A 19,977-nucleotide genomic window follows, 5' to 3' on the forward strand; every position below is an offset into this window, starting at 1 on the left:
ATATATATATTTTTTAATTGTAAATAATTAGAAACATTATTTATGTGCACAAGTACATGGGACCCGCACCCCACACATAACAAGCTGTCCCGAGTTCCTCCGGCTGCAGTTCCGCAGACAGCCGGTGTGTGGCAGCAGAGCGCTGGGAGCAGAGGGAGACGTACATGACGGATATGACGAATGACGGATGCGACGGAAATACACCCGAACATATCTGGTAGCCCGAACATATCTGGTACTGACACCGCCATCTTGGACCGGTCATCCTACCCATATTGTACAGACATTTTACCCATAGACAGCAGAGGTTTCAAGATGCCAGAGCACTGTGCGGCGTATTGCTGTGCAAATCGGCGGACGATTGCGAACAGGGGTCGGGGGATTACTTTTCACAAGTAAGATTCAACATTATTATTGGTTGTATTTTGTAAATAGAATATTATTGTACTGTATTGATGTCCGCCAGCGAAATCGTAGCCAGCAAACATTATGTTTATGGCCAACTGAGACTTTATAAATCATATGCTGCTGTAACAAGTGAATTTCCCCGTTGTGGGATGAATAAAGTAAAATATAATCTAATCTATCTAGGAAGAAGAAGGAAGAAAATAAGCTTGACCTCCTTCTTACATTTTTTTTGTGTTGACTCTCTCAAATCTCCCGTTTTTATTTTGAAGGTTTCCCAAAGATATGAGGAAGAAGTGGGAAGTTGCTTTGAGGAGGGAAGGGTTCACTGCAAGCGAGTCATCCGTGATTTGCAGTGAGCATTTTAAGCAGGACGATTTTGACAGGAGAGGACAGATTGTCCGACTCAGAGATGGTGTTATTCCCTCCATCTTCAGCTTCCCGGTTCACCTCCAAAGAGTAGGTGTATCATCATAAGGCTATTAGCATTCATAAATGTAAATATTCTATTATCAATAACAGGGCAGGGTGAAATACCTATCCCTGTGTGTGCGTGTATATATATATATATATATATATATATATATATATATATTCTTTTCAAGTATTATGCTTCTTCATTTTAGCCGGAAAAGGGCAGGACTACGTCTACTTCCAGAAAAGCTGAAGAGAGCCTGTCTGTGGCCCCTCAGGATGACCCAGAAGCTTCAACCTCACACTCACAACCTCAGCCTAATGATGTGAGTATTTCTATTTTCAACATCATATCATAATGGTCCTAGATGAAGTAAAATCTCTCTTGTTTGCTGCTACTCATATTAAACACACTCACAAATAAACTCATACACACACAATTGAAGACATGTTGAACATGCATTCCTGGCACACTCATACACACACACACACACGCATGATGCTGGCAGTGGCTTTGGCAGGTGATGACTTGACTATAAGAAAGAATGTGGGCCTACTCTAGTTGTGTCAAAGTGATGTGTGTGAAGTGAAACATCACTCAAACCATGTTCATCCCTCTTTCTACTAGGATCATAGCTATGTCTTGCCTGCTTCTCCTACTGCTCTTAAGGCCAGACTCAATGAAGCTTTAGCAAGAGTGGAGAGTCTCGAGCGAGAGAGGAAGAATGCCATGGCTAGAGAAAAGAGGGCAAAGACCACAGTGAGGAGTCTTTTGGGGGATTTGAGGGAAAAGAACCTCATTAATGAAGAACTCAAAGAGAGGCTTGATTTCTACTCAGGTAAGATGAAATTAGCACTTTGAAATTCATGTACATCTTACTCTTACACTCTTTATTAAACTCCTTTGTTATTATATGAAGCGGACTTATTAACTTTTTCTCATACAATTTCAGATCTTCAAATAGACTTCAAGGCAAAGCATCTACATGGTCCAAAGGCATACAAATACCTCAGAGAGACTAAAGATCTTCCCCTCCCTCATCCACATACATTACAAAGGTAGTCTTAATGTTCATTTTTGGAAATTACGGTTGCAAATACGTTAAATAGTTACTTCTCAATTTTTTTACAGGTGGCTGTGTTCGGTGGATGGCAAGCCTGGCCTGAACAAGATGATGCTGGATATGCTGGAGAGAAGATGCCAGGAAGACCAGGCTAAATATGGATGTGTTGCACTCATGTTGGATGCCATGGCCATCAGAAAACATGTGCAATATAATCCACATAACCAGTCAATGTCTGGTTTTGTAGACATGGGTGATGGAAACAATGAGACCGATGTTGCTACTGAGGCTCTTGTGTTCATGGTGGTTGGCCTACAAGGACATTGGATGGCTCCCATTGCATATTACCTGACGAAGTCTCTGTCACCTGAAACACAAAGGGTCCTTCTCAGTCATGCTTTGGAGGAGCTGCATGCACGGGGCATTCGGGTGGTATCTGTCACGATGGATGGGCATGCCTCCAACGTCAGCATGTGCAACCAACTTGGGTGTGAGCTGAAGGGAAATCCACAGGAGCCACTTAAAACCAGTTTCTGGTCTCTTTTCCCTGTGTTTTCATGTATGTCGTTAGTTTCCCTGGTGTGTCTAATTTCCTGATTGTTTTCACCTGTCACTCCTTGTGTGTCTCCTATACTCATCAGTGTCAGCCCTGTAGAGGAAACTTCTGTGTAGCATGCAGTGGAGTCACCGACTCAGGAAGGAGACACGGGAAGAGTCGGAGCTTTGATGTCAAACCACTGTGATTTATTTGGAGTTGGTACCAGAGTATTCACATCACAAATCCAAGAGTCAGAGGTTCTGACTCCACGGTAGAGTTGCCACGTCAATTCTGGAGAGCCTCTCTCTTGCCAGCCCATCTAACTGGTTTCGCAGAGAGTAAACAACATATTTGAGGAGATAGCCTAAACAGTGTGGGAACACAGAGCTACTTGCCTCGGACACTTATGACCTCGAAGATTTTACCTTGGAGTCCACAAATACAGAGAAGGAAGTGTCCCAGTGTACCCACAACACAAACCATCTGTATCCCAGTATTGACCGGTCACAGAATGGGAACAATAACATTATTGGCTAAGCCGCCTGTGTCCTTAAAGAAGGTAAACAGACATCGAGGTTTGTCCTGTATGTTACTAATTGGCGTCTTATGATAATTATTTCCACAACAAGCCCCACCCCTGATTGTTCCCACCTGTGTCTAGTTACCCTGTGTTTAAATTCCCCTGTCTCCCAGTGTTCAGTGTCAGTTCGTCTTGTCTATTGTCATGGTAAGTATTCTCCCCTTGCGTATGCATCGCACTGCATAGCTTAACGCTGCGTCCACACTACAGCGTCGACAGCTTCAAAAACAGTTTCCAACGCGTCTGCCCATTCACTTTGAATGGGGTGACGTCATGTTGCCTCGCTTTTCGCCGAACTGAATTGTGGGTAGCATAGCGGTCCATCGCCGGAGACGCCGGAGTAGCCAGCGCCAGCCAATCAAATCCCGTTTCTGAAAATCTAACAGCCCTAGCCAATCAACCCGCGTCTAAGCTGGGAGAGATATCCCGCCGTTCATTTCTATATTTCAAAAAAAGATGGAGGAGAAACTAATTATCGCCGTAGCAAATCACCCGGTTTTGTATGACCAGACCCTCTTCACCTACCGGGATACAAACCGGAAGAACCAGTCATGGAGGGAGGTGGCAGAGACAGTGGGTGAAACTGGTAGGTTTTCGCCTGTTTGGGGAGTTTATATATATATATATATTGCTCGCATAAAATCCCCGGGGTTTTTTGCTTTGTATGTCGGGGGCGGGAGATTCATGTGATTGGTTGTTGGTCGCGTTGCTCGAATAAAATCCCCAAGCTTCAGACACGCCCAGCTCCAAGCTTTTTTTGAAGCTGTAGTGTGGACGCTCCGTAACAGATAGCTAACAAAGACTCAGAAGACAGTTGTTGAGTTGACCATTTACTCAGTGGCGTTTTCTCCCGGAGGCCAAGGGAAGCCAGGCTTCCCCTGTTTTTTCGGATTGTAGTTATAATTTAAATAAATAAATAAAAACACTTTGTTTTGTTTCGATCATTCTCCTTTGCTGTGTGTTGCTGCCGGCCCGTCTCTCCCCCATTCTCATTGAGTATTTTACAAAGAGTGAAACAGCGCCCCTCTAGATGTTATGGTGAAACAGTAGATTGCACTCACTGTTGTGAGAGGAGGCCAGCCGAATCTGGCTTCCTTTGGTGAAAAAAAATGGAGGGATTGACCAATCAGATGAGGCCCACGTGATGCCCCTGCCAACCTGTGATTGGTCAGGGCCATGCCAAGGGAAGCTAGCCGCCTCTTGCTTCCCTTCAGAGGCGGCTGGCGGCTGGCGATTTGATTGGACACTGCCATCCAATCAAATCACATCAACATCAGTTTTAATACTGTAACTGTCATCACCGCCGTTAGAAATTATCAAGCAAATGAAGCATTATGGAGGGAGGAGATTTGGTGTACTTAATCAAACATAACTTTACTAAACTTCCGCTACAGCAGCAACTAAAAATTAAATCAGATGACAGGTCAATGCCCGCACTCGAGCTGTGTGTACACAGAGGAAAAAGGGAGGGAAACGGACGTTCAATGAGGACAATTATGTCCGCACGGAGTGGCTAACTGGAAGCGCTAAACTTCAGCGTCTATTTTGCTGGCCATGTCTTCTTTTTGACAAGGATTCGTGCTCCCTGAACAATCCTTGGGCAACTTCAGGATTCATCGACCTTTCCAACCTGTCATGGGCAATTGAGAGGCACGGTAAATCCAAAAATCACATAGATTGTGTGATTGTCTGCATACATTAATAAGTAAAATGCTTAAATTAATAAGGAGAGAGTTTCATCTGGAGAGCGGACCTGTCGGTTAGATAACAGGCGTGTGTAAGTCCTGCATCTGTGTGATACAAATGTGTGTCAAATGATACCGGGCGCTGTAATCACCCATCTGGTTACGTTATTGACCGCCCCCCGACCCAAAAAATGGGCTTCCCCTACATTTTTCCCCACGCCACGCTACTGCATTTACTGAGGCTTGAAATTGTAAAACTGCAAAAATAAACAGAAAAATACAACACAAGTTAAACAATTGAAATAATACATGTGCTACATAATGCAAATAGAGTGCAGTATAATCAACAGCCTATGCTAAGAATAAACTATGTCCGTTAGCTTAGCAGCTAGTTAGCTTAGCTTATCTTACACATTGAAACCACACAATCAATTAAACCACATTTTTTTAAACATAACTTGGCACACAGGTAAGTTTGTATACTTACAGACAGATCTACTCCAAGGATTAAAACAAAATGATCTGTGGCATAGAACTGAGCTACGATGTGCTCTGCATGGCTTTGCTGTGTAAACTAAAACACAAGAAGGAGTCGCGCTATCTGGTGCCTTAAAGCTACAGTACCGAATGTTGCCACTAGGGGGTGCCAATATACTATGGTGTCAGAACAGTAAGGTCTATGCTCCTGGTACTCATGAAAGGTTTTTGATTCCTCACTGCGTGAGCGCCTTCATTTTTTTTTCTCTGTTTTGTGTCATCTCGACTAGAGTTTTGGTGGTTACCTTTTTGTTCATTTTTGCCAGTCATGGAAAAATAAATAATCTCACAATACTTTACCTCTGTCTCCCTGTCTGCAATTGGGTCCAACATCCTAAGTGCCTGAGATCGTAACACAAATAAGCAATGAGAGACACAAGCTGTCTCCATTGAACATTTTTTTGTTTTAGTTTGTTATTTGTGTGTAGTAAGTGGCTAGAGCATTTGCTCGGGTGATTTGCTAGGTGATTTTCAATGGCTGAGAGTTAACCGGGTCACTGGGTTTTTGTGCTTAAAATCCTCCCACAATTCTACACGAAGACTAGGGTTGAGTGAGTCAGTAAGCATTTGGTAAGGTAGTTAGCCAGAGGAGTGGAGTTTCCATATGTAAAGCTGTCTTTCACTATCAGTTACTGCTGGAAAAACCTTGCCTTGGTCGGTAAACAGTTAAATGGCTTATATTGAAGATTTTGTTGAGTCCCCAAATGAGGATTTGTTGAGTACTTATAAAAAAGATCAGCTTTTGAGAGTGGCTGACCATTACAGTCTTGAACTTCCCAAAAAGTTGAATAAAGAGGAGTTGTTGGTAGAAATAAAAGCACAGTTAGTGGAAAAAAGTGTTTTGTCTGTCTTTCTGGGGCCTGCCTCCCAACAGTCAATTGAGTCAGGTAATGTTTCAGGTGTGGCTCCAGTCCTGTCTGGACTTGGGGTTGGACTATCATTTAAAACCTGTTAAACCCCGAGCCTGTTTTTCAGGTTTCAGGCTCGAAAATGACATTCCCAGAACAAATGACCATATCTTCCCTTCTAAAAGGGTTACATTAATAATCTTTTTTCTCAAAGTAATGATAAACCTGTGAGTTGGATGTAGAAAAGTCAGAATAAATATAGATGTTTTTTATTTGAAAGAAAATTCAGATTGTAGTTATTCAGTTGTACTTATAGTGAAGACTAACCTTGGATGATGGGTTAGTAGACTAAAAGCTTTAGGAATCCAAAGTACAACATATAATAAGTACCCTGTATCAAGATTGATGCAAAACAAGTTATATTTGACCTTTTTAGACATATTTAGCAAAACAAACCTCTTCTGGGGCCATTTGGGTGGATTTTCCATATCTCTGGCCCCCCTTGCTGGATTTTGACATGTGACATCTCTTTCTGACCGTCAGAGCCAATGGACTCGAGGGGAACTCCCACCTAGTCCTTATTTGGTAATGTGTGTGTGATAGACTGCTGCATAGCCAAGACCGGAAGCACCACTCTGGTGGCTACCATTAGCAGCTAACGTTTGCTCTGCGATTTTTACATAAAAATGGAGTTATTAGTTTTAACCGTTGGTGTATTTCCTCACAAGTAAAAACTCTGGAAGATCTGCAGGAGCTTATCTTGCTTGAGCAATTCAAAAGTACCTTGCCTGACCGTGTTCTTACCTACATTAATGAGCAGAAAGTAAACAGAGTTTCAGAGGCAGCCAAGCTGGCAGATGAGTTTACTCTGACCCATAAAGTGTTTTTTGGCGACAGCCGTGGTCGTGGAGATGCGGGATACAAAGAGAGTAGTGCGGGGGCTCACTTCAGTATAGGTGTTTTAGAAGGAAAAGATACGTTTCCAGTTAGGATTGACCGTTGGATTCGGGGTAAGTTCGACCCCAATCGTGTCTGTAATTACTGTTTTAATAAAGGATACTGGAGAAACGATTGTCCTGAGTGGAAGAGAAAGTCCAGGCCTGGGGCTGTGTCGGCAAAAGCGTCTGGGGCTGTGGCATCGTTACGTGCAGTGGAAAGGGAAAATGTCATTGCGGCTGTGCGGAAACACACTCAGTCCTCTTTATCTAAATCGGTAATTCAGGCTCCTGTCAGTGAGCATGAGGAGATAGACCCTGGTTATAAAGCTTTTGTGTCTGATGGTTTTGTTTCACTGGTCGGGAGTAAAGAGAAGGTATCGGTAAAGATATTAAGGGACTCAGGGGCGTTGGTTCTGTGTTACCTTTCTCTCCTAAGACAGACACCGGGTCCAGTGTTGAGATCCGGGGGATTGGATTAACCGTCTTCTCTGCTCTACAGCATAAACTGACATTAGTCTCCAGTCTGCTGCAAGGGGATGTGGTCATGGGAGTGCGTCCAAAAAACACTAGGGGTATGATTCTCGCTTTGGGTGTGAGAGGTCCCGGGTTCAAATCCCGGACGATCCCCCACTTGTTACAACCTTACTTAAGGCTGGAAACAAATAGGACAGACATCAAAACATATGGCGCTAGGCAGCGCCATATAGACTGAGAGTTATGTCATCTCCGTTCACTCCAATGGACCACTTTTTTACAGCAATGGCGGATCGTGGATTCTCTCAATCGTTCCCCGGAAGTTAGCGCCAAGGCTAGCAGAGCTATAGAGTTGCAGCATAATAGACCGTACGTGACGGACTTTTAAAGGTAAGAAGAAGTTTAAAGATTTATATTGCGGATATTATCAGTACATCTGATTCAAATTAACATGTGTATTAAAGGATGTTAGTGGATTATCCCTAAATTAGTAGATTTAGGGAACGTTTAAGGCCCTGTCACACTGTCCCGAAATTGACTCCCGATGGACATACGAATATGGAATTGTGAATTTCGCACGAAGATGGCCCCGAACCACACACGAAGGCAACATTTACATTACATTTAAGACATACAACTGCAATGAAAGTACCAAAAACAATTATGTTACAGTACTATGATACTGTACTGATATCTTCAGACTTTGTTCTTTACTTTATCCGTCGTTATATGTAGAAAATATTACGTTTTCTCCGTAATGTTGTTTCCATAACAACAACAACTTCCTGTCAACTGTCCTTCAAAATAATATATTATATCCTTTTTAGTTTCACAGAACACAAATTGGGTTATTTACATAATATATTTACATGATTTTGTTGTGCAATAAAACAACCCGATGGACACACGATAAAGGAAATGTTCAAATTCGGCTGTGATCCTAGCAACATCGGGCCATTCGTGAGGGCATCTTAAGCCTTCGTATGACCGCCGGTGGAGTTTCTCAGGCTCCGGCAGCAACTTCGCGAGCGGTGGCAAAATCTTTGGCATGCCAAAAAATTGCCGAAGGACCTTGCGAAGGTTCATTTTCGTGTTGAATTCGTGTGTCAATGTTGCCCTTCGTAAGGCCATCGTGAGGGCATCTTGTTATCATCCGTGCCATTGGGCATTCGCCCCGATCAGAGTGAGGGTGAATGCACCGATGATAACACGAAGATGACACGATTTGACAAGATGCCCTCACGAGTGCCTTACGAAGTTGCCGCTCACGAAGTTGCTGCCGGAGCCTGAGAAACTCCACCGGCGGTCATACGATGGCTTAAGATGCCCTCACGAATGGCCCGATGTTGCTACGATCACAGCCGAATTTGAACATTTCCTTTATCGTGTGTCCATCGGGTGTCAATTTTGGGACAGTGTGACAGGGCCTTTACAGATAACAGATTAAGCTAGGATACTGAAGCAAGTTAGCAACACACGTTGAACAGCCTTTTAATTGTAAATTCCGTTCTCTTAATGTCATTTCGTCCAATGTTGTTGAATTAGAGAAGAGGGGCTTCTAAACGGGATTGTATGCGGGGGTGGAGGGAGTTAAATATTAGATAAATATAACTTTGGTGCGTGTAAGAGTGAGTGTTTTTAGCAGAGCCATATTGTGTCCTTGTGATTATGTTGATTATTACCTGTCTGTATAATGTTGCAGCTCAGCTGATTTTGGATTGATGGCAAAGGGAGAGGGACTTAAGTGAGAGTGAACACACAAGGTAAGTTTAATACTACTGTTTTATATAAGTAAACACCTTATCACCCCAAGGCAATTTCCCATCCAATAGGTGTGCTATAGGTGTGTGTATAACCCTTTCTCCTGTCTGTTACTCCCTCTTTCAGCACAAGAACCAGAGGGGGATTCAATGGAGCCTGAATACCAGCACTGAGACCCTCACCCTGCACCCTGAGTCTCAACTCTGTGTTATTCAGGCCTTTCCCTGTTTTTTTGTATTAAACAAAACATTAAGCTTTCCCAATGGTGTGGTTTTCGTTTTGTGAAAAAGTGCAAATGCAGTGTTTGTATATAATTACATCACATATTTGTTTGCTGTTGGTTGTGAAATTGCTCCTGCTGACTTGAGCCAGCCATTTTTTCCTCCGCTCTGTGTCAGTGGGGAAGCCGTACATTCGTACTCCTTTCTCGGAGCGATTTGAGCATCCCCAGGCAGCACAGCAAACCATGGTGGCGACTAGGAGGAGGCAGCACAGCAAACCAGGACAACACGGAGGAAAAGGCACAGACAAACTGCATGATATGCTATTCAATGTTTATTGAATTCCATGTATTTGCAATGGATGTTCCTAAAACAACACATTTAACATCATCATCATGCTGCTGCTGCTGCTAGTCCTTTGATAGTCACCTGTCGGTCTCCTGTCCTTTCTGAAAGCCATAAAGATGACATTAGTCATTTAGATAACTTGTGTCCTCAATTACCATGGGATTACTGAAACTACCATGAATTTAAGAAAATGGTAGAAATTAATCTAATCTGAATTTTAAAGCATTACTTTAGATCCCCTCCCTCTAAATATATCAATAAACATTAGAAAGTGATGCTCCTGACTACCATACAAGTTTAAGAAGATAAGCAACAGGCTCTTTAACCAAGGCACTGTTAGCCTAACATGTAAACTAGTTGTTCACACTAATCCTAATATTATCACTTAATATTAGCAAATTCTATTTTATTTTTTAAAACATATTGATGTAAATACATACACATATCGATTTGTTGTATAAATATTGCAAATCAAAACCTTTATTCACTAATAATTACCAAAAATCGTAGTTCTATCTCCTGTTATCAATGCATTCACATTGCCCGCCATGAACTTCCGGGGAACGATCCTCGTCTACATGAACCACGTGACGATAACCGTTTTTGGACTTCCGTTGTCGTAACTCTAACGCTGGCGCTAGGTAGCTAAAAACGCTAACATGGCTCACCTGTGTTGTAGTCTGGTCAGAAGTGGTCTTCAATGGCATTAAAACGATAAAAACGCTGCTGAAGTTAATCCATAGGTTAATCCAATGTGTCTGTGTCCCTTTGAATGATTTCTGATAATCCATGAGCAATAAACCTGCTTTTCGGTTTTCAGAAGTCAGAGCGAGAGATAGGTTCACTCATGCAAAACTGCATGCGCGAAGCCCCCACCTTTTTGTTTTACCATGTGTGTGAGTGGGGAGATTCCCCTTCGATTCTATTGGCTCTAACGGTCAGAAAGAGATGTCAATCACCAAAATCGACCAATGGGTTCCAGAGAAACGGTAAAACCCCCATTTCCACCCAAATCACCTCAGAGGTGGAGTTTTTTTTTGCTAAACCTCTCTAAAAAGGTAAAATGTCACTTGTTTTGCATCAATCTTGATACAGGGTACTTATTATATGTTGTAGCCTACTTTGGATTCCTAACATTTTTAGTCTAGGGTAGTTTTCACTATAAGTAAAAAATAATTTTTGGACGGACAATATAATTTACAGTTTTTTTACTATGTTCAATCTGAATTTTCTATAAAATAAAAAAACATCTATATTGATTCTGACTTTTCTACATCCAACTCACAAGTTTATCATTACTTTGAGAAAAAAGATTATTAATTTAACCCTTTTTAGAAGGGAAGATATGGGAATGTCATTTTCTAGCCTGAGACCTGAAAAACAGGCTCAGGGCTAAACTTTTAAGCCAGGGCACGAAGGACAGGCCCGGGTCTCTAGCAGTGGCGACTCCCTGGAGGTATGATAACTCTTTCTCCTTCTTTTAAACGTCTTATCTCTGCTTCAGTTGTTGCCCGCTCGCTGAGAGGCCTCCTTTTATATGGTGAGATGCGCACTGTAGCTCTTTTCACGACACAGACACAGGTCGGTTCTTTAAAACGGGCGTTTATTTCTTGGGAGTTTTCATCCTGTAGTCTTCCCTCTTCCGTTACGCCGTGAGAACTACAACACCGAAATGACACGCATACATAGCCAAACACATTAGCATATTGTGCTACACATATGAATGAAAACAAGAAAATGAAAACACAAAACAAATACCTCGTTGGCCGCTTGTCGTGAAAGGAGATTAATTTAGTTCCTTTTCTGCATAACTTCGTCACAGACCTCCCGTCACACTAAACTTTATCACAGACCTCAGCAGAGCTTCAAAAAGACGTCAACCCACATGGAGTTGTACAGTGTAACAGCAAAACACGCAGTACCAGCACATGAACAAACATTAGTTCCTAGGCACAAGAAACACATACGCATATCGGCCCAAGATGTAAAACAAACTGTATTAAATCATGCCATATTTAACGATTATAAATAACATGAAATAAAGTATTCATTTATCCAATTGAACTATGACATTAACCGTGTTACTCCTTTTAATTAAGGCAACTTCGTTACGTCATTTACACTCCCACCAAATCACTCATTAACTCAAATGTGGGATTTAGTTCAAACAAAATGCAAAGAAACAGTCAAGTGTTTTCAGTGTGTATGACTATACTCTCATGTATGGGACTTAAGTGGCCTGAAGTAAGGTGACTACCTTATGAATAGGTCTTTCGAGGTAGACTAGTCTAGTGTGTGGTTTTCCTTTATCAAGTGTAGTGTTACTGACTAGTAACTTTAGCTTTCGCACCAAGCCGTCTGTTCCAGGGTGAGTTTCTACAACTCTGGCGAGCTTCCACTCATTTCTTGGTAGGTTGTCGTCTCGCAGAATGACAATGTCATCTACTTGTGAATTTTGTGATGCCTTTGGCCATTTCTGCCGCTGTTGGAGGTTTAGCAAGTATTCTCGTTTCCATCTTCGCCAGAACTCATTGGCTAAGAACTGCACTCTTCTCCATCTCTTGCGCAGATAGAGGTCTTCTTTACAGAACTCTCCAGGAGGGGGCAGAATAACTGATGACTTCATGGTTATTATGTGGTTGGGAGTGAGAGGCTCTGGACCAGTAGGATCGTGGAGGTGTTCAACACTTAACGGCCTGCTGTTAATTATTGCCATTGTTTCGTAAAGGAATGTTCTCAGAGTTGTGGTGTCTAGTCTGCTTGCAGACTTGTCTAACATGACTGTCAGAATGCTTCGAATCGTTCTGATTTGGCGTTCCCAGACTCCTCCCATATGGCTTGCTGAAGGAACATTCATTACAAATTCGCAACCAATTGCTCGTTGACGTTCCTGATCCATTCCTTTGAGCAACTCAGAAAACTCCCTCCTGGCACCAATGAAGTTTGTTCCTTGGTCGCATCGTAATTGGCGCACAGGTCCTCTGATTGCTACCATTGTTCGAAGTGCATTCATGAAGGCATCTGTCGTCAAATCGTCTAGCGTCTCTATATGCACCGCTCTGGAGCATAGGCAGGTAAACAACAATCCATATCGTTTTACCTCCTTTCTTCCTTCCTTCACAATAAAGGGACCAAAACAATCTATACCGCAGTAAGTAAACGGAGGGGATGTCTCGGTTCTGTCTTCTGGCAGATCGGCCATTTGTTGAGTCTCTGTGGTTCTTCTGTATTTCCTACATTTTACACACTTGTAGATGTGTGATGAAACTACATTTCCACATCCCAGGATCCATATTCCATTCGCACGTACCTCATTCATTGTCATGCCTCTTCCTTGGTGATGTACACGCTCATGATGATGTTTGACGAGCAAGGCGGACACATGAGCTTTCTTCGGAAGTATTGCAGGATGTTTTATGTCATGATGTAAGGCTGATTGAGATAGCCGTCCTCCCACCCTAAGAACATTGTTCTTGTCCAGGAAGGCATTCAACAGGTGTAGCTTGTTGTGCTTGTTCAAGGTGCTTCCCTTTTGAAGCTGAACTGTTTTAATTTCTTCGGTGAAGGCCTCTTCTTGCACCAGCTTGATAATAAAGATTTCTGCTTCTCTTCTTTCTGCAAGGTTAGTTGCTTCATTAGTTCTTGGCTGAAGTCTCCTGGATTCTCTGACAAATCTCTTGAGTCTTGCGACAGCTCTCACTGTCCTGGACCAGTCAGAAAACTTAGAGAAGCGGTTCAACAGTGAATTTTCTTCCTTAGTTTTGACTGTGTGAACATGAACTTTGCGAAGTTCAGGATCGTCTGTTTCCACTGCTGTCACCTTCTCTTCACATGGAAGGTTCAGCTGGAAAAGAAAGTCAGGTCCTTTTAGCCAGTTAGACTCTTTGAGCTGAACTGCGCTCAGCCCCCTTGAGGCGTAGTCGGCTGGGTTATTTTCAGAGCTGACATGTCGCCATTGTTCAGGGTTGGTGCTAGATCTTATGCGCTGGATACGGTTGGCAACAAACGTGTGGAACCTCTTGGTATCGTTGTTCAAGTAACCAAGGACTACCTTTGAGTCAGTCCAGTAATATTCTTGCAGGTTTTCAATCTCCAGCTCGCGTTTGATGACATCACCATTGCGTACTGAAGTCACAGCTGACGACAACTCAAGTCTTGGGATAGTCGTTAGTTTGGTAGGGGCTACTCTTGCCTTCCCCATGATGAGTGAGCAATTGATCTGACCTGTTTTGCTTATAGCTCTGAGGTAAGAGCATGCACCGTAGCCGTTGGTACTTGCATCTGAAAAGTTGTGCAGTTCATATTGTTTGACCTCGCCAAAGCTTGATGGAAGATAACATCTTGGAATTTTTAGGGTTGCCAAGTGAGATAAACCTCTAAGCCATGACTCCCATTGTGGCAGGATATGAGCAGGGAGAGCTTCGTCCCAGCTCACTCTGTCCCGACATAGAGTCTGAAGGATTTGTTTTCCGAGGAGCACAAAGGGGGCCACAAATCCAAGAGGATCAAAGACAGAGGCAACGGTTGAGAGAACTCCCCTCCTTGTCAGTGGATTTTCCTTAACCACAACTCTGAATTGGAATTCATCTGCTTCAACACACCACTGAACTCCAAGTGCTCGCTCAATATGAAGTTCTCCAAGAGTTAAGTCTAGATCCTTGTTTTTGGCAAGTTCTTCAGGTGGTATTGCGGCAATCACCTCTTTGTCGTTGGATACGAACTTGTGAAGACGAAGATTTCCTGTTCTGCACAAGGCTCTTGACTCTTCAACAAGACAGATGGCTTCAGCCGGTGACCTTACACTTATTAGGCCATCGTCCACATAGAAGCTTCTCTGTATAAACTTGATGGACTCTTCACTGAACTTCCCATGACCCTGGGATGCCAGATGTTTGAATCCAAAGTTGGAGCAGCCAGGGGATGACGCTGCTCCAAACAGGTGCACTCTCATCCTATATACTGAAGGTTTTGAGTCCAGGTCGCCTTTGTCCCACCAGAGAAACCTTAGGTAGTTGTGGTGTTCCTTTGTGACATGAAATTGGTGGAACATCCGTTCAACATCGCACATTATGGCTACCGGACCCTTTCTAAATCTACATAACACTCCAATGAGCGTGTTTGTCAGGTCGGGACCAGTCAAGAGATGATCGTTTAGAGAGGTTTCTTGGAAACGTGCTGAACAATCAAAAACCACACGGATTTTTCCGGGTTTGTGGGGGTGGTAGACTCCGTGGTGCGGAATGTACCATGATATTTGGTTGTTGAGTTCAGACTCTGGAACCTTCTCAGCATCGCCTCTGGTTATTATGTCATTCATGAAATGAACGTAATCCTTGTAATACTGTTCATTTCTCCTTAGTCGTCTTTCCAATGAGATCAGTCTGTGAACTGCAGATCGTTTATTGTCAGGGAGATGAGGGTTATCCGATTTGAAGGGAAGAGGGAGTTCATAGTGGCCGTCTTCTCTTTGGCGGATACCTTCCTTCACTTTAGACAAGAAGAGAAGGTCCTCCTGAGACACTTGGTTATCATCTGTAGTGTGTTCAGTGAAATCCGACTCGAGAACCTTGAGTATGTCTGTTGGATGGATCTCTTTGACTTGAGTTTTGCACACAAAGTGTACTTCTCTCTTCAGCTGAATTGCTGGCTGGACAGCAGGTGTTACTTGTCGCACTACGATTCTGTGACTAGTTCCTATTTTGTCACAGTAATCCTTTGCTGGATTCGAGCAACCGACGATACTCCAGCCAAGATCCGTCCGCTGTGCATATGGATAATTGTCTTTACCGGATAGGATCTCTCTTGGAAGAAGGGCTTGCTGACAGTTATATCCGATTAAAAGACCTACTTCGCAATCCAATGGTGGTGGAATCTTGTCTGCCAACTGTTCCAAATGTGGCCATTTTAGAGCTGTCTCTGAGGTAGGAATGTGTGACCTGTCAACTGGAATGAACTCTCTTGTGAAAAGAGGTGGCAAAGGAATCATTTTTTCCAGGTCGTATCCCCTCACTTGAAGTTCTGTCAGTTTCTGACAGGGTATGACTGTTGACTTTGTTGACATTGTAGATAGCCGCAAACGAACATTTTCTTTGTTTGTGTCAAGATTTTGGGCCACTTCATCTAGAATGAAAGTCGTGTCACTCTGTGTGTCCAAGAGTGCGTAGACAAGAACTTCTTGTTCTGGCTGTTTTGTGGATGAGACCCAGACTGGTATGATTGCGGACGTTAGTGTGCTTGGGCCTTCTTGTATGACTCTGTTGGTGGTTGCAGCGATTTCTTTGGTGTCTGTTTTGTCCTTTGAGATGTCGTCTCCATTAAAGGTAGTTGACATTTTGCCTTTGAACTTGTCGTCATGCAAACACGTTGGATGTCTCCTCTGACACTTTTCACATGTGCTTTTGTCATTGCACGCCTTTGACTGATGACCAGTATTCAAACATCCAAAGCATAGCCTTTCTGCATACACAAACTTGATGCGATCTTCAACTGTCTTTTCTACAAACTTTCTACACTTTGGGAGGACGTGTCCTGTTCCTTTGCAAAGGATGCATGTTGGGATGCTACTTTGTGTTGTGTTTGTGGACAGTGTCTTTGCTTGAATAGTTTGGCTTCTTGGATTCTTTGTTTTTTCACTTTCGACACTCCTGATAGCTTGTATCGAGGATATGGGATCACATGCGAGATCTGCTTCCTTTGATATGAAATCTACAAACACTTTGAATGGTGGGTAACCACCATTTGCATGTCTGGCCTCCATTGCTTTTCGGTTCCAGCCGGATACCAACCAATCTGGCAGTTTCATCAATATTTGTTGACTCTCGTTGCAGTCATTCAGTACTTCTAATGTCTTAATGTGGGGCATTGCAGCCTCACAGCTCTTAAGGAAGTCTGCAAATTCTCTTAGTTCGCTGCCATCTTTAGAGCTTATCTTTGGCCATCCATGTAGCTTGTCTCTGAAGGACTTCCCAATAATAAATGGGTCTCCAAAACTTTTTTTTAACAGCTGCCAGGCAGAGTCATATGCTGCTTCGGTGCCTAACAGGAAGAATCCTTCTACTGCTTTCTTTGCAGCACCTCCTATGTACTTTCTAAGGTAATACAGTTTTTCATTCTTTGGAATGTTTTTCCTGTCTATTAAAGTTTCAAAGGATAGTTGCCAGTCTTTGAATTTCAAAGGATCTCCTGTGAATAATGCAGGCTCTGGTGTTGGAAGGTGATTTGCACTTATTGCTTCTGCTAGTATTTTAACCAAGTCAGCACTATTCTGCATCTGAGCTAAGGGCATTGAGGTTGGTAGAGCTTGTGGTACTTGCTGTGGACTGTGGAGACTATAAGCTTGACTTGCAGGTTGTAGAGGTTGAGGTATGAACGGAGGACTTGAAGCATTGATGACTTGTGCTGTTACTGGCTGAGACTGATAAACGAATGGTGGAGTTGTGGAGTACAGAGCTTGGGTTTCTCTAGCTGGTTCAACATCATACAGTGAGTCGATTGCTTCATAATTTTCTTCCATTCGATTGTACACCTTGACTCGAGCTCTTGCGGCTTTCAGCTTTTTAACCTCTTCTAGGCGTTCAAGCTTTCTGCGCTTTTCTTGCATTGCCTGAAGTCTGGCTTGCCTTTCGAACTCAAATTGTGCCATCTGTTTTTTATCTTCAGTCTCCAGCCTTTGAAGTTCTGTTGCTTCCTTTTCTTGTTCACCTAAAACTGCTAGGACTTCCTGAGATGCAGCGGCTTCAGCTGCAGCTTCAAATGTTTTGAGAAGACTAGAATGAGCGTAGCTACACTTTGATCGACAAGACAGTGGAGATAATGAAGAGTCAGTTGAGTTTAGAACAGATCCAACTTCGGGCCAAGATTCTTCCTTTAAGTCTGCTGTATTCTCTTCAAGCTGTCTCTCTGCCTTTCGAATAATGAATCCTGAGAGTGATATGCATGTATCAACTCTGCGTCGCAGGTTCGGTTCAGGAGTATGTATGAGACGTAACTCTTCATACAAGGCTTTTACATCTGAGCAAGAGCTTTTTATATTTGCAATAAGCTCTCTCAATTCATCCTTGGAGGCGTCATCATTCAGTATTTCTTTGCCTATTCTCACATGGTACCTCCATTTCTCATAGACGATTCTGTAGTGACGTTGTACACTTTTCAACTTTTCAGCTTGGAGTTCTTTTCCTTTTTCTGTTAGTGTTCGATTTCTTTCACTTCTTCGTAGCTCTTCCACTTCTTCTGCCAACTCTGTTTCTGTTGTTTCAAGTTGAGCAGATGATTTGGCATTTTTGTGGCAGGTCTCAGTCCCTGCTTCTGACATTTTGAGATTACTTAATAACTTATAACCGACTGTAATAGAGCATGTGTAACTACTAAGCTTGAATTGGATCTCTGAATGTATACATAAGTAATCAGTGAGGTTATCAAATGTATGCACTCATTAACAAGTTTAACTTGACCTCAGCTTTACAACAAAATAACAACAAGAATAAGATTTAGCTTGTTACTAATAAACCTTAAATGTAGTGAAATATGCTTAGAAAGGCATTACATCACTTATACTTTACAAAGAAAATGTTTTTGTCAGTGGAATTACCCTTTAAAGCTCAAGTAAATTGTCCTTTAAGTGTAATACCTTTCATAAAATGTGAAAACGTTCTTCTTTTTTAACTTGAACTTATAAATAATATCTTCTTTCTTTAATATTAACTTATAATTTCTTTACTTTCTTATATGATTAATTTTCGTCTTTAAACCCTTTGACATGTACCATTCATGAACACCAACACATTAGCTTCATCACCAGCATAGGCTTAGCATAGATGATAGACCTGAGTCCTTATTTGCAATTTCCAGATTAACCACTTCTCACACCACCTTTAACTTGAAGGATGTGGTAGAGCACTTCCTGGCTTTATCCTGAAATGTTGCGACTTTGACACAGTCTAATCACCGTAGCTTGCGGTCGTCATGCCGACAGTGCACCGCTGGCGTTGCTTCTCTGATGTGCTGGATGGTCCTTGAACGCAGCGTCGTCTCTCGCTCCAGTCTCGTTGTCTTTCCCACCCGCGCTGAGCAGGCGAGTTCTCACTGTAGCTCTTTTCACGACACAGACACAGGTCGGTTCTTTAAAACGGGCGTTTATTTCTTGGGAGTTTTCATCCTGTAGTCTTCCCTCTTCCGTTACACCGTGAGAACTACAACACCGAAATGACACGCATACATAGCCAAACACATTAGCATATTGTGCTACACATATGAATGAAAACAAGAAAATGAAAACACAAAACAAATACCTCGTTGGCCGCTTGTCGTGAAAGGAGATTCATTTAGTTCCTTTTCTGCATAACTTCGTCACAGACCTCCCGTCACACTAAACTGTATCACAGACCTCAGCAGAGCTTCAAAAAGACGTCAACCCACATGGAGTTGTACAGTGTAACAGCAAAACACGCAGTACCAGCACATGAACAAACATTAGTTCCTAGGCACAAGAAACACATACGCATATCGGCCCAAGATGTAAAACAAACTGTATTAAATCATGCCATATTTAACGATTATAAATAACATGAAATAAAGTATTCATTTATCCAATTGAACTATGACATTAACCGTGTTACTCCTTTTAATTAAGGCAACTTCGTTACGTCATTTACACGCACGTAACATTGAGGTAGGCCCGCCCCAAGGCCGCTTACGTCTATAGAAATCTCAGTAGGCGAATGCTTGCATAGAGGGTAGTACCCATAGAGTCCAGTAGAGGGCGGAGAGAGAGAGAGAGAGAGAGAGAGAGAGAGAGAGAGAGAGAGAGAGAGAGAGAGAGAGAGAGAGAGAGAGAGAGAGAGAGAGAGAGAGAGAGAGAGAGATAGAGAGAGAGATAGAGAGAGAGAGAGAGAGAGAGAGAGAGAGAGAGAGAGAATGTAGATGAGTCTTCACAGTGCTGTGGGGGAATGGGCTGCGGTTGGCTGGCCTGACTGCAGGCCGCTCTGTGGAAAAGAATGACTTTTTAAATTACCCATACATCACTGTCACTACAGCACAGACTAGGGCTACTGTGCTGCGATCGCATACACACACTCACACCTCTCTCTACCCCTCCTCATTCAACAAACTCAATCCCATGTTTACAGACATGCAAACAAACTATTTTGCAATACAATCCTGAACACA

The 19,977-nt window shown here is 42.7% G+C and overlaps 2 protein-coding genes across 2 annotated transcripts; one reads left to right on the plus strand and one right to left on the minus strand.

Annotated features, from left to right (window-relative positions):
- The first annotated feature begins 255 nt into the window (after positions 1–255).
- LOC117560323 (THAP domain-containing protein 6-like) lies at positions 256–2,199 on the plus strand. The gene is given in 7 exon segments (XM_034237174.1): positions 256–395; positions 678–864; positions 1,032–1,145; positions 1,448–1,658; positions 1,773–1,878; positions 1,952–2,027; positions 2,030–2,199. Coding segments are annotated over 7 exon segments (843 nt in total). The 5' UTR covers positions 256–315; the 3' UTR covers positions 2,099–2,199.
- A 9,166-nt stretch (positions 2,200–11,365) lies between these two features.
- LOC117560321 lies at positions 11,366–18,980 on the minus strand. The gene is made up of 2 exons (XM_034237171.1): positions 11,572–18,980; positions 11,366–11,472 (listed from the first exon to the last, which is right to left on the minus strand). Exon 1 carries the CDS (start codon positions 18,122–18,124, stop codon positions 12,044–12,046), a length of 6,081 nt encoding a protein of 2,026 aa, XP_034093062.1. The 5' UTR covers positions 18,125–18,980; the 3' UTR covers positions 11,366–11,472; positions 11,572–12,043.
- Between the last annotated feature and the right edge of the window lie 997 nt (positions 18,981–19,977).

This window comes from Gymnodraco acuticeps, unplaced genomic scaffold, assembly GCF_902827175.1.
Source record: "Gymnodraco acuticeps unplaced genomic scaffold, fGymAcu1.1, whole genome shotgun sequence".
Lineage (NCBI taxonomy): Eukaryota > Metazoa > Chordata > Actinopteri > Perciformes > Bathydraconidae > Gymnodraco > Gymnodraco acuticeps.

Coding starts and splice junctions, on each gene's coding strand:
- LOC117560321 (XM_034237171.1), bottom strand. CDS start 18,124: ATGTCAGAAGCAGGGACTGAGACCTGCCACAAAAATGCCAAATCATCT.